General features: G+C 41.2%; 1 protein-coding gene across 5 annotated transcripts; it reads left to right on the top strand.

The window, feature by feature from the left end:
• The first annotated feature begins 406 nt into the window (after nt 1–406).
• Nucleotides 407–24,474, top strand: LOC129829947 (solute carrier family 35 member E2A-like). Of its 5 annotated transcripts, XM_055892000.1 has the most exons (11): nt 407–644; nt 5,269–5,362; nt 8,602–8,695; nt 13,421–13,842; nt 14,020–14,155; nt 16,971–17,098; nt 18,035–18,155; nt 18,284–18,337; nt 18,598–18,670; nt 19,827–19,972; nt 20,268–24,474. In XM_055892000.1, exons 4-11 carry the CDS (start codon nt 13,563–13,565, stop codon nt 20,554–20,556), a joined length of 1,227 nt encoding a protein of 408 aa, XP_055747975.1. In that variant the 5' UTR covers nt 407–644; nt 5,269–5,362; nt 8,602–8,695; nt 13,421–13,562; the 3' UTR covers nt 20,557–24,474. The 5 variants fall into 5 exon arrangements, with proteins under 5 accessions (XP_055747975.1, XP_055747976.1, XP_055747973.1 ...); XM_055892001.1 differs by lacking the exon at nt 5,269–5,362; XM_055891998.1 differs by lacking the exon at nt 8,602–8,695.
• The last annotated feature ends 14 nt before the right edge of the window (nt 24,475–24,488 follow it).

The following is a 24,488-nucleotide window of genomic DNA, read 5'->3' as shown; positions in this document are numbered from 1 at the left end:
AAACTCTGCATTCATCTCAACCATCAAAACGTTGCATATTGAACACACCCTTGATGAGGTTGCACGGAAAATGTTTAGCCACAAGGGGGCATAATGACTCCCCAAGCCACATTACACATTGTAAACAAAGACAATACAAACGTATCCAACCTCCACTATAAACATGTACATTCGCCTGGTCCATGTATTATCTATTCAAAACTACATTCAGGGACATCTTTGTTATTTCAAAATTGGAAATGGTGCTGCGGCGGAGTTGTCGTCTTGACAGTGGGCTCGAACTCCGTGAAAGTAATTGAACTCCGTGAAAGTAATTGAAAGTCCACCAAGCGGGGGTGGTGTCCGGTCGTCATTTGTTACTACAGCGACAAATGCATAGACCCCGCCTATTTAAAAAAAACAATAATATCATCTTAAAATCAGTTTTGTAACCTAACCACACTGTTAACCCAATGCCCGACCATAACCTTAAATTAGGACCAAAAAGCTTATTTTTGTTTTTATACATTTTTACAATAGCAATTTTGACTTTGTGGCTGTGGTAACTAGTGATAACCGTGGTGTCCTTATGCTAGCGACTGTTTGGAACTCGTATACCAGAAATCGGAATTGCATAACTAACGTTAACTAGGCGGCACCACTTGGTAAGATAATTCCAACATTTACTGCATCTACAAGCTGAGTTTAATAACCTTGAAATATAAATATATATTTTACCAATGAACAGCGCGTTCATTCATTCAATAAATTAGATTTTTTACGAGTAGGCTATTTGAGACACAAGCACATTCACTTTTAGCTAGCTAAATGACTAACTTATAGCTAATCAGCTGGTGAATTTTGCCTCTCAATTAATGTTACAGTAACGGTAACTAGCTAATTTGTAAAATAGTAAACTAGTTAGCTAACGTCAGATACTTGCCAGCCAACTATGCCGTTTTAGCTAGCTTTTGGTCTTGTTTGTGTAAAATGAGCGAAAACGTGATGAGCGAGGATGTCAGAGGCAGCATTAGGAATATTTATAATATTTCTGCTTTATGTATTCATATGTAACCTGCCAATGTAAACTGGCTTGTACGTATTTATTTGTGGTTTCTATATAAATGAAGATCCAGGCTACTTTAACTACACCGACCTTTGCACCACTCCTGCATTTTAATCGCTATGTGGATCTGACTTATTACATTCGTGCACTGTAAGAAACATGTGCCCGGCAGTATTGCCTGTAATATCTAGTGTATCATTGTTTAACTACAAGCAAGTCACTAATGAAGGCTATTTTCCATGCATGGGTTGAGTAACTAGATGCCTCAGAACAGTGGTTCTCAAAGTGGGGTCCGTGCATAGCTGCAGGAAGTAGTTTTGGGGGTGGGGGGTGCTGCGATTTCTTTCGCTGCGGATGTTGTGGTGGGAGGTGCTGAGTAAGTTTTGTCAACGGGTGGGAGGCCTGGACAAATCTTTTTACCCGCGCTGGCGCTGCAGACTGCTATGTCGGTTGCTTAAACAGGACTATTAAAGGCCCAGTGCGCTACTTAAATTGATTATTTTATCTATTTATTCTCATTTTTCAGTGGGTGCTTACTTCCCACAGCTATGGGTCCACGGAGGTACTGCATGGGGTCCGCTTCCAGATAAAACAATATATAAACTCAGCAAAAAAAGAAATATCTTCTCACTGTCACCTGTGTTTATTTTCAGCAAACTTAACGTGTAAATATTTGTATTAACATAGCAAGATTCAACTGAGACATAAACTGAACAAGTTCCACAGATATGTGACTAACAGAAATTGAATAATGTGTGTCCCTGAACAAAGGGGGGGTCAAAATCAAAAGTACCAGTCAGTATCTGGTGTGGCCACCAGCTGCATTAAGTACTGCAGTGCATCTCCTCCTCATGGACTTCACCAGATTTGCCAGTTCTTGCTGTGAGATGTAACCCCACTCTTCCACCAAGGCAGCTGCAAGTTCCCGGACATTTCTGGGGGGAATGGCCCTATCCCTCACCCTCCGATCCAACAGGTCCCAGACGTGCTCAATGGGATTGAGATCTGGGCTCTTCGCTGGCCATGGCAGAACACTGACATTCCTGTCTTGCAGGAAATCACGCACAGAACGAGCAGTATGGCTGGTGGCATTGTCATGCTGGAGGGTCATGGCAGGATGAGCCTGCAGGAAGGGTACCACATGAGGGAGGAGGATGTCTTCCCTGTAACATACAGCGTTGAGATTGCCTGCAATGACAACAAGCTCAGTCCGATGATGCTGTGACACACTGCCACAGACCATGACGGACCCTCCACCTCCAAATCGATCCCGCTCCAGAGTACAGGGCTCGGTGTAACGCTCATTCTTTTGACGATAAACACGAATCCGACCACCACCCCCGGTGAGACAAAACAGCGACTCGTCAGTGGAGAGCACTTTTTTGCCACACTTGTCTGGTCCAGCGACGGTGGGTTTGTGCCCATAGGCAACATTGTTGCCGGTGATGTCTGGTGAGGACCTGCCTTACAACAGGAATACAAGCCCTTAGTCCAGCCTCTCTCAGCCTATTGTGGACAGTCTGAGCACTGATGGAATGATTGTTCGTTCCTGGTATAACTCTCGGCAGTTGTTGTTGCCATCCTGTACCTGTCCCGCAGGTGTGATGTTCGGATGTACCGATCCTGTGCAGGTGTTGTTACACGTGGTCTTCCACTGCGAGGACGATCAGGTATCCGTCCTGTATCCCTGTAGCTCTGTCTTAGGCGTCTCACAGTACGGACATTGCAATTTATTGCCCGGCCACATCTGCAGTCCTCATGCCTCCTTGCAGCATGCCTAAGGCACGTTCACGCAGATGAGCGGGGACCCGGGGCATCTTTCTTTTGGTGTTTTTCAGAGTCAGTAGAAAGGCCTCTTTAGTGTCCTAAGTTTTCATAACTGTGATCTTAATTGCCTACCGTTTGTAAGCTGATAGTGTCTTAACGACCGTTCCACAAGTGCATGTTCATAAATTGTTTATGGTTCATTGAACAAGCATGGGAAAGTGTTTAAACCCTTTACAATGAAGATCTGTGAAGTTATTTTGATTTTTACGGATTATCTTTGAAAGACAGGGTCCTGAAAAAAGGACGTTTCTTTTTTGCTGAGTTTACAATTCATTTTTTTTTACGAATATTAGTACCAACAACACATTTTAAAATGTTGGTCAAGGGATCTGTGGAATAAGTTTAGAGTGTAATATTATTACTCTACAATTTATGTAACCCTGGGTTCTCAAAACCCTTCTACATATGTAGGGTTTACAGTCATCACATTCGCCCACAATTGGCTCCGTGTAAACTACGCCATTCATAGACACTAACAACTTTAGCACCTATTGACAATAGTATCTTCTGACCAGGGGAGTTTTGTTAAGATCCCTGACGCTTGCTCTAAACATTTACACGCATCGCTTGTGCTACTCTTTTGGAAACATAAGGAACGTATTAGGGATGCTCATTTTTGACATTTTTGGCCAATACCGATATTTTCCTTGCCAAAAAAAGCCGATACCGATAACCAATATTTATAATTTTATCTGCATTATAGTACAGTTAAATAGTTGAAAACACACACACTGACCAAAAAGTTATTTTGTTGGCATTGACGTATTTCCCCATTACCAGTAAAACATAGTCAAAACCTATTTCTTTCACTTACTTGCTGCGCTGTTTCGTTGTTCATTTGTTCAGTCTCAACCGGGATTTCATCACAATTGGCCTAGCGTTGGCCGGGGTAGGCCGTCATTGTAAATAATATTTTGTTCTTAACTGACTTGCATCGTTAAATAAATCAGCTCTGTCTGTCCGTGGCCTTTCTTCCTCGGAACGCAATGTTACTGTCCGTTTCCATCTTGTCCAGCTGCGTCTGTAACATTTCACATAAACCCTGTTTCTTGTCGGTATTGAAGTAGCGGTCCTTGTACCTAGCATCGAGTATGGTGGTGACACAGTGAAGAGGCTCAGAGAGAATGCCACCAAATCGCTTGTTCACAGCCCCTTGTAGAATACATTTGCAAGTTTTAACCCCGCGGCCTGTGTCGGCAGTTTTGTTGAGCAGGCGTTTCAATGCCATGACAGAGGGTGTCACGTCTGCTGCAGATACAGTTGATGAGCTTTTTTCTTGAGTCAGTTGTTTGAATGGAGCTAGGAGTGTGTTCATGTTTTCAAGTTTCAAACTTGTTCTCAAATGCCATTGAAATGGCAGCAGCAGTATGAGAACCAGCACATTCTTGAGCGTGCAATACGGCTTTCCTCAGTACGAAATCCTCGTCGACCCACTGTGCTGTCAGACTCCGCATGATCATGGGGCTGACATCGCTGGTCCAAATGTCAGTTGTGAAGCTAATAGCAGTGACTGGATGTGCGTTTCAACAATACTGTGTTACTCCAGTAGGGCAACATCTGATAAATAGCGCCTACTTGGTAGGGTGTACCGGGGCTCGAGGTGCTCGACCAGTCGGCGAAAGCCAACATCATCCACGACAGAGAACGGTTGATTGTCAATGGCAATGAATTCCATTATCTTAGCATTATTGGATTTCGCCTTTGAGTTGTCTCGCTGAAATTTTCTTACTCTTTTAAATGACTGCTCGACTTGAACTTGTTTAGTTGTTGGAAGTGTATGCTTAGTATTTTTCTGCTTTTGTTCTGTGTAGCGCTGTATTTTTCATGGCGTCATTACGTCATCTATCTACGTTATATAGGTATGCATGTCAACTTTGACATCAGTTTTGCACATCGGCGTTAAACTAGACATCGGGCCAATGCCGACGTTGGCATTTTTAGCAATATGCTAAAATATGCTTACCGATATATATGCTTACCGATATATCGTGCATCCCTAGAACATATCTTTCATATCAGCGAGAAATAATTTTCCCAAAACAAAAAGTAAATTACTACACATCTTGTTAGGTATGGTTGGTGTTCCCACATGGTTGTATCGCCACGTTACAGCGCTTGTTTACGGAAGACAGATTGAAGATGTAGGCCTGTGCTAATTAGATATCTATTGTGCTCCCAACACTTGTGTGTTATGCCGTGCTCAGAACAAATGGAACTCGGAAATCTCTGACTTTAATGCGTTCAAAACAACTGGGAACTCGGAAAAAAACAATGAAAAAACGATTTGAACAGTCATCCAACTTGGAATTCCAATTCCAAAACGCAGGCCTCTTTCTAGAGCTCTGACTTTCCAACCTGGAGATCAATGACATCATGATTTGACCTTTATTTTTCAGGGTTCCCAATTGTTTTGTATGTGGGATGGAAGTGTCGTTCGTGGAGTGGACAACTGGATGCACATAGTGTATGGATCTGTGAAAAACTGCTGCAGTAAGTGTATATTTTTAAATTGGAAATATTATTTTGCGCCGACATGAAAGGGGCATATGTGCATATCATCATATGTTTAGATTTTTTATTTTATTTGTCACATACACATGTTTAGCAGATGTTATTGCGGGTCTAGCGAAATGCTTGTGTTTATAGCTCCAACATTGCAGTAATATCTAGCAATACACACAACCTAAAAGTAAACGAATGGAATTAAGGAATATATAAATATTCTAAGCGTTAAATCACAGTGTCGGAATTGTTGTTTACACAATTTAAAAAATATACACTTACTGTAGCAGTTTTGCACAGATCCATAAACTGTGTGCCTCCAGTTGACGAACTTCACTTCCTCCCTAGTTAACTTACACGCAGGTGTTCGGAGTATGCTAGATAGCTAATTGGCACAGGTAACTGCCTATCTCTGTCTGTCTTCTGGGTAGAGGTCGACCGATTTATTATTTTTCACCGCCGATACCGATTATTGGAGGACCCAAAAAAAGCCCGTACCGATTAATCGGCCATTTTTTTATTTTTTTGTTGTTGTAATAATGACAATTACAACAATACTGAATGAACACTTATTTTAACTTAATATAATACATTAATTAAATTAATTTAGCCTCAAATAAATAATGAAACATGTTCAATTTGGTTTAAATAATGCAAAAACAAAGTGTTGGAGAAGAAAGTAAAAGTGCAATATGTGCCATGTAAGAAAGCTAACGTTTAAGTTCCTTGCTCAGAACATGAGAACATATGAAAGCTGGTGGTTCCTTTTAACCTTTCTAGGACACACGTTCCGCTAGCGGAACCCCTGACAACATTCCGCTTAAAAGGCAGAGCTGAAATTCAAAAATATATTTTTTAGAAATATGTAACTTTCACACATTAACAAGTCCAATACAGCAAATGAAAGATAATCATCTTGTTAATCTACGCATCGTGTCTGATTTAAAAAATGCTTTACAGCGAAAACACAACATATGATTATGTTAGATCACTGCCAAGTCCAAAAAACACAGTCATTTTCCCAGCCAAAGATAGGAGTCACAAAAAGCAGAAATAGAGATAAAATTAATCACTTAATCACTCACATGTATGTTTTGTTCGATAATGTGCATATTTATATCCAGAAATCTCAGTTTACATTGGCGCCATGTTCGGAAATGCCTCCAAAATATCTGGAGAAATTGCAGAGAGCCACATCAAATAACAGAAATAGTCATCATAAACTTTGATGAAAGATACATGTTTTACATAGAATTAAAGATACACTTGTTCTTAATGCAACCTCTGTGTCAGATTTCAAAAAACCTTTACGGAAAAAGCAAACCATGCAATAATCTGAGACGGTGTTCAGATAGAAACAACATTTCTCCGCCATGTTGGAGTCAACAGAAATACGAAATTACATGATAAATATTCCCTTACTTTTTGATGATCTTCATCAGAATGCACTCCCGGGAATCCTAGTTCCACAATAAAAACATTTTTTTTTCGATAATGTCCATTACTTATGTCCAAGTAGCAACTTTTGTTAGCACGTTTAGTACGCATATCCAAAACGCTCGTGCAGGTCCAGGCGAACGTCTGACGAAGACTTCAAAAAGTTATATTACAGGTCGAATAAACTTGTCAAACTAAGTATAGAATCAATCTTTAGGATGTTGTTATCATAAATATTCAATAACGTTCCAACCGGAGAATTCCTTTGTGTCCATAGAAGTAATGGAACGCAAGTCAATATCATGTGGAATGCGCGTGACCAGGACTTGGCACTCTGCCAGACCACTGACTCAAACAGTTCCCATCCGGCTCAACATCACAGTAGAAGCTCCATTCAACGTTCTACAGACTGTTGACATCTAGTGGAAGGCGTAGGAAGTGCAAACAGATCCATATCCCACTGGGATTTTGATAGGCGATGAGTTGAAAATCCATCAGCCTCAGAATTCTCTCTTCCTGTTTGGATTTTTTCTCAGGTTTTTGCCTGCAATATGAGTTCTGTTAAACTCACAGACATCATTCAAACAGTTTTAGAAACTTCAGAGTGTTTTCTATCCAATACGAATAATAATATGTATATATTAGCATCTGGGACAGAGTAGGAGGCAGTTCACTCTGGGCACACTATTCATCCAAAGTGAAAATACTGCCTCCTATCCCTAACAAGTTGAGTCTTCAATATTCCCAGGTAAGAAGTTTTAGGTTGTAGTTATTATAGGAATTATAGGACTATTTCTCTCTCTACCACTTGTATTTCATTAACCTTTGACTACTGGATGTTCTTATAGGCACTTTAGTATTGCCAGTGTAACAGTATAGCTTCCATCCCCTCCTCGCTCCTACCTGGGCTCGAACCAGGAACACAACGACAACAGCCACCCTAGCTTTGCATGGGTAACGCTGCTTCGAGGGGAATAACTACTCAAGTATCAGACCGAGTGACGTTTGAAATGCTATTAGCGCGCACCCCGCTAACTAGCTAGCCATTTCACATCGGTTACACCAGCCTAATCTCGGGAGTTGATAGGCTTGAAGCACAGCAAAGAGCTTCTGGCAAAACGCAGGAAAGTGCTGTTTGAATGAATGCTCACGAGCCTGCTGCTGCCTACCACCGCTCAGTCAGACTGCTCTATCAAATCATAGACTTATTTATAACATAATAACACACAGAAATATGAGCCGTACGTCATTAATATGGTCGAATCCGGAAACTATCATCTCGAAAACAAGACGTTTATTCTTTCAGTGAAATACGGAACTGTTCCGTATTTTATCTAACTGGTGGCATCCATAAGTCTAAATATTCCTGTTACATTGCACAACCTTCAATGTTATGTCATAATTACGTAAAATTCTGGCAAATTAGGCGGCCCAAACTGTTGCATATACACTGACTCTGCGTGCAATGAACGCAAGAGAAGTGAGACAATTTCACCTGGTTAATATTTCCTGCTAACCTGGATTTCTTTTAGCTAAATATGCAGGTTTAAAAAATATATACTTCTGTGTAATGATTTTAAGAAAGGCATTGATGTTTATGGTTAGGTACACATTAGAGCAACGATACGCACCGCATCGATTAAATGCAACGCAGGACACTCTAGATAACTACACATGGTTGATGACATTACTAGTTTAACTAGTGATTATGATTGATTGATTGTTTTTTACAAGATAAGTTTAATGCTAGCTAGCAACTTACCTTGGCTTCTACTGTATTTGTGTTACAGGCAGGCTCCTCGTGGAGTGCAATGTAATCAGGGGGTTAGAGCGTTGGACTAGTTAACTGTAAGGTTGCAAGATTGAATCTCCCGAGAGGACAAGGTAAAAATCTGTCGTTCTGCCCCTGAACGAGGCAGTTAACCCACCGTTCCTAGGCCATCATTGAAAATAAGAATGTGTTCTTAACTGACTTGCCTAGTTAAATAAAGGTGTAAAAAACATATATATATTTATGTTTTCGGCCTATTCGGTGTACAAAAATACCGATTTCCGATTGTTATGATAACTTGAAATCGGCACTAATTAATCGGCCATTCCGATTAATCGGTCGACCTCTACTTCTGGGACACAATATACAATAAGCAAAGCCAAGCATCACACAGTTCACCCTTTCCCCTCTGTGTCTCACTCACTCAATTGCGTTCCTACCGCTCCCTCTACACACACGTGCTACTGAAATAAATGCCCATAAAACGTATCTAACTGATAAGATACACAAGCTACATTCCTTGCCAAATGATGACAGTTTAATCACAAATTCTAAATGGACTGGTTGACAGTAGGGAAAATGTGTTCCAACAATGAGCTGCAGTTTTCAAATAATTGCATAATTTTGTGGTTGTCACTACTTGCCACAAAGTCAAAATTGTCAAAATTGTATGAAAAAAATCATTTGCTTTTTGGTATTAATTTAAGGAAAGGCAAAAGGTTAATAGTGTGGTTAAGGTTAGGGGTTAGGTTTAAAATCAGATTTTTTTCAAAGCAAATTTGTAGAAACAGGCAGGGTTTATGACTTTGTGGCTGAGGTAACTAACTGCGAACTGTAAGTGGCATTTAGAATTGGAATCGGCATTAACAGGTTCCACACTGAAATTATGCAAAAACAGTAGTTTGATCAAGACTGAGCGTATTTACACTACCGTTCAAAAGTTTGGGGTCACTTAGAAATGTCCTTGTTTTTGAAAGAAAAGCTACATTTTTGTACATTAAAATAACATCAAATTGATCTGAAATACAGTGTAGACCTTGTTAATATTTATTGTAAATGACTATTGTAGCCGGAAACGACAGATCTTTTCATGAAATATCTACATTAGGCGTACAGAGGCCCATTATCAGCAACCATCATTCCTGTGTTCTAATGCCAAGTTGTTAGCTAATCCAAGTTTATAATTTTAAAAGGATAATTGTCATTAGAAAACCCTTTTTCAGTTATGTTAGCACAGTTAAAGTCTGTTGTTCTGATTTAAAGAAGCAATACAACTGGCAATCTTTAGACTAGTTGAGTATCTGGAGCATCAGCATTTGTGGGTTTGATAACAGGCTCAAAATGGCCAGAAACAAATAACTTTCTTCTGAAACTAGTCAGTCTATTCTTGTTCTGAGAAATGAAGGCTATTCCATGCGAGAAATTGACAAGAAACTGAAGTTCTCGTACAATGCTGTGTACTACTCCCTTCACAGAACAGCGCAAACTGTCTTGAACCAGAATAGAAAGAGTGGGAGGCCCCATTGTAGAATAATAGTGGACATCAAAACTATGTAATAACACATATGGAATCATGTAGTAACCAAAAAAGTGTTAAACAAGTAAAAATATATTTTAGATTCTTCAAAGTAGCCACCCTTTGCCTTGATGACAGCTTTGCACACAGCTTTGCACACTCAGGGCCACTCAGTCGTAAAAGGCGAAAGGAAGAGCAGTTTGTTTGTTCTGTAAATCTGGCCTGGAATGTGGGACTTTGTGGTTATCTGTTCTCCTTCACCCACACCCAAGGGTGCGTGGTCCCTTTTGTGGGCTTTTTTTACAAGAACACCCACTCTTTGTTTAAGAGCATGTTGCGTCTCAACCAATGGCGGGCACAACATAACCTGGCGGGCACAACATAACCTCAGATTATGTAAAATAGGGTCTAAACTACAACATATGCAAATATGAAGAAAAAAACATAGTTTATGCTTTTTTAGATAATTCACGTTAATATTAAATGACAAATGTAAAAATTGTGGGGGGGATTATAAAATACACTGCTCAAAAAAATAAAGGGAACACTAAAATAACACATCCTAGATCTGAATGAATTAAATATTCTTATTAAATACTTTTTTCTTTACATAGTTGAAAGTGCTGACAACAAAATCATACAAAAATTATCAATGGAAATCAAATTTATCAACCCATGGAGGTCTGGATTTGGAGTCACACTCAAAATTAAAGTGGAAAACCACACTACAGGCTGATCCAACTTTGATGTAATGTCCTTAAAACAAGTCAAAATGAGGCTCAGTAGTGTGTGTGGCCTCCACGTGCTTGTATGACATCCCTACAACGCCTGGGCATGCTCCTGATAAGGTGGAGGGATCTCCTCCCAGACCTGGACTAAAGCATCCGCCAACTCCTGGACAGTCTGTGGTGCAACGTGGCGTTGGTGGATGGAGCGAGACATGATGTCCCAGATGTGCTCAATTGGATTCAGGTCTGGGGAACGGGCGGGCCAGTCCATAGCATCAATGCCTTCCTCTTGCAGGAACTGCTGACACACTCCAGCAACATGAGGTCTAGCATTGTATTGCATTAGGAGGAACCCAGGGCCAACCTCATCTCGGTACCTAATGGCAGTCAGGCTACCTCTGGCGAGCACATGGAGGGCTATGCAGCCCCCCAAAGAAATGCCACCCCACACCATGACTGACCCACCGCCAAAACGGTCATGCTGGAGGATGTTGCAGGCAGCAGAACGTTCTCCACGGCGGCTCCAGACTCTGTCACGTCTGTCACATGTGCTCAGTGTGAACCTGCTTTCATCTGTGAAGAGCACAGGGCGCCAGTGGCGAATTTGCCAATCTTGGTGTTCTCTGGCAAATGCCAAACGTCCTGCACGGTGTTGGGCTGTAAGCACAACCCCCACCTGTGGACGTCGGGCCCTCATACCACCCTCATGTAGTCTGTTTCTGACCTTTTGAGCAGATACATGCACATTTGTGGCCTGCTGGAGGTCATTTTGCAGGGCTCTGGCAGTGCTCCTCCTTGCACAAAGGCGGAGGTAGCGGTCCTGCTGCTGGGTTGTTGCCCTCCTACGGCCTCCTCCACGTCTCCTGATGTACTGGCCTGTCTCCTGGTAGCGCCTCCATGCTCTGGACACTACGCTGACAGACACAGCAAACCTTCTTGCCACAGCTTGTATTGATGTGCTATCCTGGATGAGCTGCACTACCTGAGCCACTTGTGTGGGTTGTAGACTCCGTCTCATGCTACCACTAGAGTGAAAGCACCGCCAGCATTCAAAAGTGACCAAAACATCAGCCAGGAAGCATAGGAACTGAGAAGTGGTCTGTGGTCACCACCTGCAGAACCACTCCTATATTGGGGGTGTCTTGCTAATTGCCTATAATTTCCACCTGTTGTCTATTCCATTTGCACAACAGCATGTGACATTTATTGTCAATCGGTGTTGCTTCCTAAGTGGACAGTTTGATTTCACAGAAGTGTGATTGACTTGGAGTTACATTGTGTTGTTTAAGTGTTCCCTTTATTTTTTTGAGCAGTGTAGTTTGACAACCCTGTTTGTAAGCTTTTAAATGTCAACCGTTGATCTTTTCCTGTGATGAAGACATGAAAGTCTCATGGTATGCAAAATAGCTCTATAATGAAAAATGTCCATTAAATGTTTGTGCGCATAGTATTTTCAGTTGGTGACATCACTTTACTATTTGGAACAAATTTAAATGTTTGTTAACCAGTTAATGAGGGTCGGCAGCTACATTTACCAAAATTTGTATCCCTATTCCAAACCTCTGCCAATAACAGCACATTTTCAGTTTTCCCTTCCACACGTAGACCACCCCTAGCTAAATTATTGCTTAAGAAATTGCCCTTTGGGCCTCCCGGGTGGCGCAGTGGTCTAGGGCACTGCATCGCAGTGCTAACTGCGCCGCCAGAGTCTCTGGGTTCGCGCCCAGGCTCTGTCGCAGCCGGCCGCGACCGGGATGTCCGTGGGGCGACGCACAATTGGCATAGCGTCGTCCGGGGTAGGGAGGGTTTGGCCGGTAGGGATATCCTTGTCTCATCGCGCTCCAGCGACTCCTGTGGCGGGCCGGGCGCAGTGCGCGCCAACCAAGGGGGCCAGGTACACGGTGTTTCCTCCGACACATTGGTGCGGCTGGCTTCCGGGTTGTAGGCGCGCTGTGTTAAGAAGCAGTACGGCTGGTTGGGTTGTGCTTCGGAGGACGCATGGCTTTCGACCTTCGTCTCTCCCGAGCCCGTACGGGAGTTGTAGCGAGGAGACAAGGTAGTATACCACGATTGGATACCACGAAAGTTGGGGAGAAAATTGGATAAAAATTTTAAAAAAGAAAAAAGAAAAAGAAAAGAAATTGCCCTTTGCTAAAAATCATTTTGTTTCTTTTTACCATTTCAATTGAAAACAATCACAGTAAGGCACTTAAATGTTACCCAGAAATTATTTGATATTGAAATGAAAAAGTCTGCATTTGACCTTTTAAAGTTCAAAATGTGTAGAATTACAGGAAATGTGCTTTAAAACTGCAAAATGTTCTCTCAGATACCAAGAGGCAAATCTTTAAAATGTTTATTTCCCACGGCCTGAAACTTGGTTTGTCTGGCCATGCCTTGCAGAAGATATAGTAAAAATCCTTGTATGCTATTTTTATCCCACTCTAGTTATTTTCTGATTATGAGGAGGTCCCCGATGAATTTGCTATCACAAAAGGGTTCCCGGACCCAAAACGTTTAAGAACCCCTATGCTATAGAAGACTGTCAACTACAGTCCTTGTGTTTTAACTTGTGTTTTAACTGTGTTACATAGACCACCAGTTCTACAGGCATGCTGAACATGCCAATAGACGGACACACAGACTGACCGGCCCTCTCCACCAGTCCCCTGCCCCTCCTCTCTTGTGTTTGTGCCTGCTGGTTCCCGGTTGGTAGATCCTCGGGCACCGTGTGTCATGGCTTCCAACAGTCGGGCTGGAAGACATTCCCTGTGGTGGTTTCTCTCGCCGTTCCGGAGCAGGCAGGAGCGTGTGGTGCTGGCACGCAGCGAGAGCATGCCGGGGGAACACGTGCTGAAGATCACCATCACAGAGACCACTGTGATCGAGGCAGACTCGGGGGTGTGGAACTCTAAGTCGCTGGTCTACCTGGGCCTGTGGTACTTCTTCAGCTTCTGCACACTGTTCCTCAACAAGTACATCCTGTCTCTGCTGGAGGGGGAACCCAGCATGCTGGGTAAGGAACATGTGCACACACAGACACACACTCAATTTCAGAGGTTCAATACTCCAAACAATAGATGGTTTGACTCAATTGGTTGATTTTATTCATGGTACTAAGGGCCTCAGGGGTAGAGGGCTCAATTCGTACATGTTGTTGTCCAATAGTTTATTGGTTTGAATTGATTTGTAGGCGCTGTTCAAATGGTCTCCACCACCATCATAGGCTTTCTGAAGATGTATGTGCCTTGCTGCCTATACCAGCACAAGTCCAGGACTGAGTACCCCCCCAACTTCCTCATGATCATGCTGTTTGTGGGGCTCATGAGGTGGGTCTGCACTGTTATCACTCTACTTTCAGCTGCATAGTTGAAGTTATTTGGTTGGTTTGTTTCTTTTTAAGTTGGATGACTAATACTTACATGACTAGTCTTTATTTCCATCATGGCTAATGTTAATTTATCAATGTTTATGTTGTCAATCAATCAATAAAATCAAAACAGAATAACGGTAACAAACTTTTGTTTGACATGCATTCTAAAGTGCTGAGTCTCAGCATCACTCTGCAGTTGTCACAAAGTAATATACAGATACCCAGCCTAAAACCGCAAGCAATGCAAATGCAGAAGCACAGTGGCTAGGAAAATCTCCCTAGAAAGGCAGGAATCTAGGAAGAAACCTAGAGAGGAACCAGGCTCCGAAGGGTGGCCAGATCTCTTCTGGCTGTGCCAGGTAGAGATTATAAGAGTACATGGCCATTTAAAGCCAGATCATTCCTCAAGACGTTCAAATGTTCATAGATGACTAGCAGGCTCAAATAATAACCACAGTGGTTATAGAGACAACCAATCAACACCTCCAGAGTAAATGTCAGTTTTTCATAGTCAAGCAACTCCGAGGTCGAGACAGCAGGTCCTGGGAGAGAGATGGTCGAAACAGCAGGTCCGGGACAAGGTAGCACCTAGACCACCAGCATATAGACCACCAGGCAGGTTTCCATAGCTGCAGGAGGAACTGAAGAAAAAGAATATATATATATACATACAGTCGTGGCCAAAAGTTTTGAGAATGACTCAAATATTAATTTTCACAAAGTCTGCTGCCTCAGTTTGTATGATGGCAATTTGCATATACTCCAGAATGTTATGAAGAGTGATCAGATGAATTGCAATTAATTGCAAAGTCCCTCTTTGCCATGCAAATTAACTGAATCCCCAAAAAATATTTCCACTACATTTCAGCCCTGCCACAAAAGGACCAGCTGACATCATGTCAGTGATTCTCTCGTTAACACAGGTGTGAGTGTTGATGAGGACAAGGCTGGAGATCACTCTGTCATGCTGATTGAGTTCGATTAACAGACTGGAAGCTTCAAAAGGAGTGTGGTGTTTGGAATCATTGTTCTTCCTCTGTCAACCATGGTTACCTGCAAGGAAACATGTGCCGTCATCATTGCTTTGCACAAAAAGGGCTTCATAGGCAAGGATATTGCTGCCAGGAAGATTGCACCTAAATCAACCATTTATCGGATCATCAAGAACTTCAAGGAGAGCGGTTCAATTGTTGTGAAGAAGGCTTCAGGGCGCCCAAGAAAGTCCAGCAAGCGTCAGGTCCAGCAAGTGTCAAGTGCCGTCTCCTCAAGTTGATTCAGCTGCGGGATCAGGGCACCACCAGTACAGAGCTTGCTCAGGAATGGCAGCAGGCAGTGAGTGCATCTGCACGCACAGTGAGGCGAAGACTTTTGGAGGATGGCCTGATGTCAAGAAGGGCAGCAAAGAAGCCACTTTTCTCCAGTAAAAACATCAGGGACAGACTGATATTCTGAAAAAGGTACAGGGGCTCACTCACAATTTTGCCTAAGAACATCCATGAATAAAAAATGGTACCAACACATCCTCCGAGAGCAACTTCTCCCAACCATCCAGGAACAGTTTGGTGATGAACAATGCCTTTTCCAGCATGATGGAGCACCTTGCCATAAGGCAAAAGTGAAAACTAAGTGGCTCGGGGAACAAAACATGGATATTTTGGGTCCATGTCCAGGAAACTCCCCAGACCTTAATCCCAATGAGAACTTGTGGTCAATCCTCAAGAGGCAGATGGACAAATAAACAACCCACAAATTCTGACAAACTCCAAGCATTGATTATGCAAGAATGGGCTGCCATCAGTCAGGATGTGGCACAGAAGTTAATTGACAGCATGCCAGGGCGGTTTGCAGAGGTCTTGAAAAAGAAAGGTCAACACTGCAAATATTGACTCTTTGCATCAACTTCATGTAATTGTCAATAAAAGCCTTTGACACTTATGAAATGCTTGTAATTATACTTCAGTATTCCATAGTAACATCTGACAAAAATATCTAAAGACACTGAAGCATCAAACTTTGTGGAAATTAATATTTGTGTCATTCTCAACTTTTGGCCACGTGTGTGTGTGTGTGTATGTGTGTGTGTGTGTATATATATATATATATATATATATATATATATATATATATATATATATATATATATATATATATATATATATATATATATATATATATATATATATATATATATATATATATATATATATATATATATATATTAGTACCAGTCAAACTCCATAAAAATATTGTGTTCCTGAACAACCTAAAAAAAAAAAACACAAAATCCAAATGAACAAAAACATTATCATAATATATGCTCAAACGCTACCGAACTGTTTCGGCTAGGAAGCATGCTGACTCCTTTACAGTATGCTTGTCTTAACTGAAATGGTGCTCACATACTATAACTTTCATTAGCTGACTGTTAGCTTAGCATGCTGACAGCTGTCTGTTTAGTGCCCTATTTGTTATTTCTCTGCTACCAGCATCAGTCTTTGATGTGGAACCGAAACGAGAATGTCCGCTCTAGGACAGGAATTACTCGAAATAGGTGCTTCAACTTCCTCTGACGTGGGCCTTTTTTAAATGGCCTCTAAACAGTTACATTTTAGGGAAGTGCGATGCTGCAACTCAATCTCAGCTCATCTATCATTACAGGTAAACAGTTTGACAATCTGGAAAAGGGATAGTCTGTGTAGCATAGGTTAGGAGTGGTTGTGGTGTGGGATTGTCTTCTGGTCTGAATGCTACTAACCTATCCTGTTCTGCAGGTTCACTAGTGTGGTGCTGGGACTGGTGAGCCTGAAGAATGTGGCTGTCTCCTTTGCTGAGACGGTGAAGAGCTCCGCGCCCATCTTCACTGTCATCATGTCTAGGCTGATCCTAGGGGAATACACAGGTACATGCACACTGTATTCACATTTTAGGGCACCAAAAGTATTGGGACAAATTCACTTATGCCTAGTAAAAAGTAAGTATTTGGTCCCATATTCATAGCAGGCAATGACTACATCAAGGTTGTAACTACAAATTTGTTGGATGCATTTGCTGTGTCTTTCAATTGTGTTTCAGATTATTTTGTGCCCAATATAAATTATTGGTAAATATTGTATTGTGTCATTTTGGAGTCACTTTTATTGTAAATAAGAATAGAATATGTTTCTGAACACTTCTACATTAATGTGGATGTTACTATGATGACGGATAATCCTGAATGAATCGTGAATAATCAGTGAGAAAGTTACACACAAACATCATACCGCCAAGACATGCTAACCTCTCACCATTACAATAACAGGGGGGGTTAGCATTTTTGGGGGGTAAGATATTTGTGCATCTAACCTTCTCACTCGTATTTATTCACGATTCATTCAGGATTATCCGTAATCATGGTAGCATCCACATTAATGTAGAAGTGTTTAGATACTTTTATTGTAAATAAGAATAGAATGTGACTCCAATGACACAAAATAATATTTACCATCAATTTCTATTGGGCACAAAATAATCTGTTTTTAGTGAATTTGTCCCAATATCTTTGGTCCCCTAAAATGTACAAAAAGTGCTGTGATTTCTGAACGGTTCACCTGATCTGAATGAAAATACCATCAAATTAAATCAGACAGTCTGCACTTTAACCTCCATAGCCATCGTATCATTTCAAATCCAAGGTGCTGGAGTACAGAGCCAAAACAACAACAAAAATGTCACTCTACCAATACTTTAGGTTTAGGTCTTGTGCAGATAGCTGACGTGTGTGTCTGTGTGTGTCTGTGTGTGTCTGTGTGTGTTTGTGTGTGTGTGTGTGTGCGCGCACGCACACACACTACTGTAGGGATGTGGGTGAACCTGTCCCTTTTTCCTGTCATGGCTGGCCTGGCCCTCTGCACTGCAACAGAGATCAGTTTTAATATGCTGGGCTTCTCTGCAGCCCTCTCCACCAACATCATGGACTGGTATTCACACACAGTAACACAATAGTACCCATTTTTATGACATTTCTCACATTTCACAGCTTCGTCTTTTCAGGGCAATGTGACACCACCACACATTCTCATGGTTCTCTTAATATTCCCTCTATCAGTTTACAGAATGTTTTTTCAAAGAAGCTACTAAGTGGAGACACCTACAAATTCAGGTAAGTTGTTTTTAGTACTTCCTAGTTTATAATATACAGAACTAAATGAATGTATTAGGCCCAGTTTTATATCCTGTACTGGATAATAATTCCTATTGTATCCTAGGAATACAAAATAAACACAAATCACAGTGTATTGTTAACAGATGTGGAAAGAATTTGAGGAATTTAATGTTGAACTGTTGACGGTAGATTATAGTATGTGAAGTGTTTACCGGTGTCTGTACTGAATAAAATACTTGTTCCTGTGTCCTGATTAGCCCTACAGAACTGCAGTTCTACACCAGTGCAGCTGCAGTCATTATGCTAATACCTGCCTGGGTCTTCCTCATGGTCAGTCACGTATATTACTGTACTATTGAATATATTACCATTTGGTATTACACATTTATGATTGACAGTTAATGAGTGCTCTGAACATTCTGGTTGAACAGAGTATTTGTTACAGTAACTGAAAATGAATGTCTATATTTCTTAGTATATAATAATAGCAAAATAACTAATATGCTGTTAATAGTGCATAAATGTCATCCCTTGTATATTAGAAAAGTATATGTGTCCAGCAGGCTGGCGTCATTGTAATTGGAGTGCACCCTGCGCACAGTGCTCTGGTGTAATGACAGGAGGCCACTATTGTTGACAAGCAGTTCCCAGACTGTGGCCTAATAATTGAGCTTCATGACCTGGAGTATATCGTGTAGCCTAGTGTGTACCGGTCTCCATTTGTTTTGAATGCAGTACTGTGTTGTGCAGCTAAAGCTACTGATGTCAGATACAAATGATATAAAATACTATTACCATCATAATGACTATAGCCTAATACCTGTTTATGTTGTAAAACGGTTGCTTTAAAAACAATGAAAATGCTGTTTAAGTTTTAAGTTGGTTAACAATGAAAATACCGGGGCCTCCCAGGTGGCGCAGTGGTCTAGGGCACTGCATCGCAGTGCTAGCTGCGCCACCAGAGTCTCTGGGTTCGTGCCCAGGCTCTGTCGCAGTCGGCCGCGAGCGGGAGGTCCGTGGGGCGACGCACAATTGGGCAAGCGTCGTCCGGGTTAGGGAGGGTTTGGCCGGTAGGGATATCCTTGTCTCATCGCGCTCCAGCGACTCCTGTGGCGGGCCGGGCGCAGTGTGCGCTAACCAAGGGGGCCAGGTGCACGGTGTTTCCTCCGACACATTGGTGCGGCTGGCTTCCGGGTTGGAGGCGCGCTGTGTTAAAGAAGCAGTGCGGCTTGGTTGGGTTGTGCTTCGGAGGACGCATGGCTTTCGACCTTCGTCTCTCCCGAGCCCGTACGGGAGTTGTAGCGATGAGACAAGATAGTAATTACTAGCGATTGGATACCACGAAAATTGGGGAGAAAGGGGGATAAAATTAATAAATAAATAAATAAATAAAAAACAATGAAAATACCAAGTTAGCCACTTGACCTGGTATTTGGTTTGGGACTGTTTCAGTTTGGTGTTCTCCTGTGCTCCTTTGTGCCTCCAGGACCTTCCAGTGATTGGGAAGAGTGAGCGTTCGTTCAGCTGGAGTCAAGACATCGTTCTGCTGCTGCTGTTTGATGGGGTCCTGTTCCACCTGCAGAGTGTCACCGCCTACGCCCTCATGGGACGCATTTCTCCCGTCACCTTTAGGTAGGAGTCACACAGGCAGGGGGGCTTTTCAATTCAGTTAGCCATCATTCCCATCTGTTTATTATTTTTATTTTTTTACCTCTGTGCATATGAAGGAAATTAGATAAGGATAGAGCCACTTGAAACTATTGAGAAGCCCCCCAGTCACTTTCAGGTGGAAAATGCTAACTACTATTATCCTTGACAGTCATTTCATTTAGACAGGCAGTCTGTCAAATAGACAGACAGTAGTCACATTCAAAAAAAATGAGTGCAACCTGCAGCAGTATCTAACACCCTCCCCTTTCCTCCACAGTGTTGCCAGCACAGTGAAGCACGCCATGTCTATCTGGCTGAGCATCATTGTGTTCAGTAACCACATAACGGTGCTCAGCGCTGCCGGCACGGCCCTGGTTTTTGTTGGTGTGCTGCTGTACAACAAGGCCAAGCAGTTTCAGAGAGACACATTACAGGCCCTGGCCCACGCCCAGGCTCAGGACCAACACAACAAACCACTTCTGCAGGACCACGAGCTCAAAGCATCGGACCGATACACTCCCCAGGAGACCAAAGGGGGAGAGACCAAAGAGGTCTGTTCTTTTTAACTTTGATCATGTAGAACCTGATATGCAGACTTGCACCAGCATTACAACGAATCGGAGAAGTCAACGGTCATCATAGCACAGTGGAAGGATCTGTCACTGGGGTTTCTCTCAGTGGGAATTGTCAATTCGAGAGGCTGTTTTCATTCGGCCTCACCTTGATTCACTCTGATGATACCTTTGTGAACTTGCCTTAGTGTGCGGTCTGAATGCGGACCAGTGTTTGACTCGGTTCTGGCGTGTTTGAACTTCACTTTTACACTGTCAATTCCTTTTGTTGTTCCATTCCCTCACCTGAAATGTTTCATTATTTCATATGGTTTTGAAACACGAGCAAACTCAGGATTTCACTCAATGTTCATTGGGTGGAAGCGGCTCAATGCAAGTCTATTTTTTCTGCATACTTGCCTTTATGATAATTTTTGTAATGTTTTATTGAGTCTTGCATTTTTCGGTTATGGGCACACATTGTCGTTGACTAAACAGCTTTATTCTCCTGATCATTGGTGAAAGTCCATCAACATGCAGAACAGTCAAGGCATTCATCATTCATTCTAATAGGGCTTTAGCTCAGCTGTATACCAATTGGTCACAAGTGTAAGGCAAATATTTGAGGCATTAGCCTAACCACAAAGGTGTCTTACCTTCGTGGGAGATGAGGTAGAGAGGGTAACCCTTATTTGTTTTCCCAAAGCTCACCGTTGACACTGAACTTCTCACAGCAATTTAATCTGAAATATTTGAAAACCTTGAGTGCAGTCTGCAGAGGTCTATCCTCATCTGCAGTTCTTACAAATTCAGCTAGGAACCATTTTTATTTTTGCAAAGCTTTCTTTAGGTTACTATTGTGTTGGTTCTTCATTTTCTTGTTCTTGAACAGAACCTGAAAGTTTCGTCATAGCTAGGTGTTGAGAGATTGATTTGGGTTTATGTGGCATTGTGTAGCTTTCCGCACCCTTGTCTTACTTTCTGTGCCACACTGAACCTTGTTATTTGCTAAGAGTCAGTTGAATAAGGGAGACTTGATGTACTTTATTTCAAGTGCTAAGCATACTGTTAATGAAACTGTTATTTGTCTTGAGTACATTCCTTTGTTGTTTTTGCATTCTTGTTCAACAATGAATGTATTTTTAGTAGTTCTGGTTATGAAACGCCCCAAAGTCTCTCAACCAACCTCTTCAGGATCCGCCACTTTTTTTCAATAATCGCCTGAAATGAACTAACCAAATCTTAACTGCCTGTAGCTCAGGCCCTGAAACAAGGATATGCATATTCTTGATACCATTTGACAATAAACACTTTGAAGTTTGTGGAATTGTAAAAGGAATGTAGGAGAATATAACACATTAGATCTGGTAAAAGGTAATACAAAGAAGAGGGGGAAAAAATGTTATTTTGTATTTTTTTGTACCATATTTGAAATGCAAGAGAAAGGCCATAATGTGATATTCCAGCCCAGGTGCACTTGTTTTTGGCCACTAGATGGAGGCAGTGTATGTGCAAAGATTTAGACTGATCCAAAGAACCATTGCATTTCTGTTCAAAATGTTATATCAAGACTGCCCAAATGTGCCTAATTTGTTTGTTAATAACTTTTCAAGTTCAAAACTGTGCACTCTCCTCAAACAATAGCATGGTATTATTTCACTGTAATAGTTCATGTAAATTGGACAGTGCAGTTAGATTAACAAGAATTTAAGCATTGTGCCAATATCAGATATGTCTACGTCCTGGGAATGTTTCTTGTTACTTACAACCTCATGCTAACCGCATTAGCCTACGTTAGCTCAACCGTCCCGTGGATGGGACACCGATCCCGAAATAAGTTTTAACCATTTCTTCTCAGCCATATTACCATTTTGGTGATGTAATCTAATATTTGCATTAAACAAGCTAAATTATATAGATTCTGTTGTGGAATCTCCAAAGACTGATTTATTCAATGCTGCCTGACAATAGAGAGAGAGAGGGAGAGAATAAGCGAGCCGACCATGTGTGTACAACTCTTGTCCTCTAGGCCTGTATTCTATGCTGGTTTTTCATTCTTGCCTTTTAACTTGGAACTGAATTATATCTGCATAACCAGGTGTGTGACTTCCTTAGCCAATCAATGACACTTTGAGCAATTAAGCACCAGGGAGAAACAAAAACCAGAAGGACTTTGGCCCCAAGGACGGCCGTCACTATTTGCCACCGCCACAAAGTCATAAACCCTGCCTATTTCTACAATCTATCTACTTAAAATTTGATTTTTAACCCTAACCTTATGCGTAAACCGAACCTTAAATTAAGACCAAAAAACTTCTTTGTTTTCATAAATTTTTATGATATAGCCAATTTTGACTTTGTAGCTGGGCTATCTAGTGGAAGACCTGAAGGACTGAAGCAGACCGTGGCTGGAATTCAATCGTTTCAGATCGGCAATTTTTTCCTGCACTGGCCTTTCAGAAGTGTGTTTGATTTGACAACAGTATATCCCATATGGAGGGAATTGCCACTTTAATTAAAAACTGTCAGTCCTATGGATTGAAAGAGCTAGCTACAAAGATTGAAATGATTCAACATCTCTATTGAGCTTTGGCTTAGTAAAACTGGAGGTTATCTTTGTCATTTTTCTATAGAAAACATGTGGTCAGTAGGATAGGCTAAAGTGAAACTATTCAAAACTGATTACATTTTGTAAGGGTAAGCTGACATAAAAAGGAAACGTCTGTTTGCTTGAGTGAATAGTACTGGCATTGCCTTGGTTTTGTCATGGTGTGGTACTTTTCTCAGACTAACAAAAAGTTCAACAAAGGAAAGTCATAATTTACCAACACTGGCAATGTTAGCACTTCCCGATTATGGGCATGTCTCAACTTTTGACAAATTGGAATGTTTAAAATATATATATATATATATTTTTGAATCTTATCTAAGCAGGAAGTCACCCTGCTGTGTATGACAATGTCATATTGCTGAGTCTGCGTTTAAACAACACAATATTTGTGAAAGTTCTCACATGCCATTGGATGACAATGTTGGTACATTACTAATGTAGACACTAATTTGTGTGCATTTGACTAGAATGTCAAATTGTGTTCCCTGACTATTTCAATCAATCAATGTTTATAGTTAGTTGTTTCTGACTTGCAGACTGGCTTTGTTCAATCTTCTAATTATTTTACTAGTCCCACTTTTTGCACGTTTCTCTGTATTCATGATCTTACCAGACTGTGCTTTTCAGTCATGGTACAGTGTTGATAAGACTACTGTGATTAAGGTATTTATTGTCAACTTCAAAATGTTTAACCAATGGGGTATATCAAAGACTACATCATGTTTAATTCTCATCAAGAGACGCTTTTCTCCTATTCTCTGAGAATTTTCTCAGAATCTGTTTTTTGGGTTGTATTTTATAAGTGAAGTATTATTTTAAAACAGAGGCATTTATCTTAAATATATATATATAATAAACCTGTGGACATTTTATTTGATGTTGATCTATTCGCCTCAATTATTTTGTTGGTTACCATATGAACTTGATATAGTACTTTTACACTGGGATTTATCTCCCACTTCTCATTGTAATTTATGTGTCTAGCAATATGTCAAAATTCCCATTTTAATGTACCTCTCAATCTGTGTATAACAGAAGATGGAAGGTAAAATGATTGTGTAGGATTAAGGGATGATAATATAACAAAATAGGTCTACTGAATAGGCCTAGTGCTAATACATATAACTGAAAAGGGTGTTTCATTTGAAATTGTCAATGAGGATCCTAATTGTATATTTTGGGGTGCTGGTAATGTGAGTTTGTGGTTACTAATTGTATATTTTGGGGAGCTGTTAAAGTGAAACAATGTAAGGTTTAATGGATTTAATAATAGATCATGTACAGTATAAACTGGGTTAATAAAAGTGATTTTTCTTGTGTTATATCAGGTCTGGAA

Source organism: Salvelinus fontinalis, chromosome 31, assembly GCF_029448725.1.
Source record: "Salvelinus fontinalis isolate EN_2023a chromosome 31, ASM2944872v1, whole genome shotgun sequence".
Taxonomy (NCBI): domain Eukaryota; kingdom Metazoa; phylum Chordata; class Actinopteri; order Salmoniformes; family Salmonidae; genus Salvelinus; species Salvelinus fontinalis.
This window is presented reverse-complemented; position numbering and strand designations above follow the sequence as displayed.

Coding starts and splice junctions, on each gene's coding strand:
- LOC129829947 (XM_055891999.1), top strand. CDS start 13,563: ATGGCTTCCAACAGTCGGGCTGGAAGACATTCCCTGTGGTGGTTTCTC. Junction 18,671..19,826: donor CTGCCTGGGTCTTCCTCATG/GTCAGTCACGTA, acceptor TTGTGCCTCCAG/GACCTTCCAGTGATTGGGAA. Junction 19,973..20,267: donor ATTTCTCCCGTCACCTTTAG/GTAGGAGTCACA, acceptor TTTCCTCCACAG/TGTTGCCAGCACAGTGAAGC.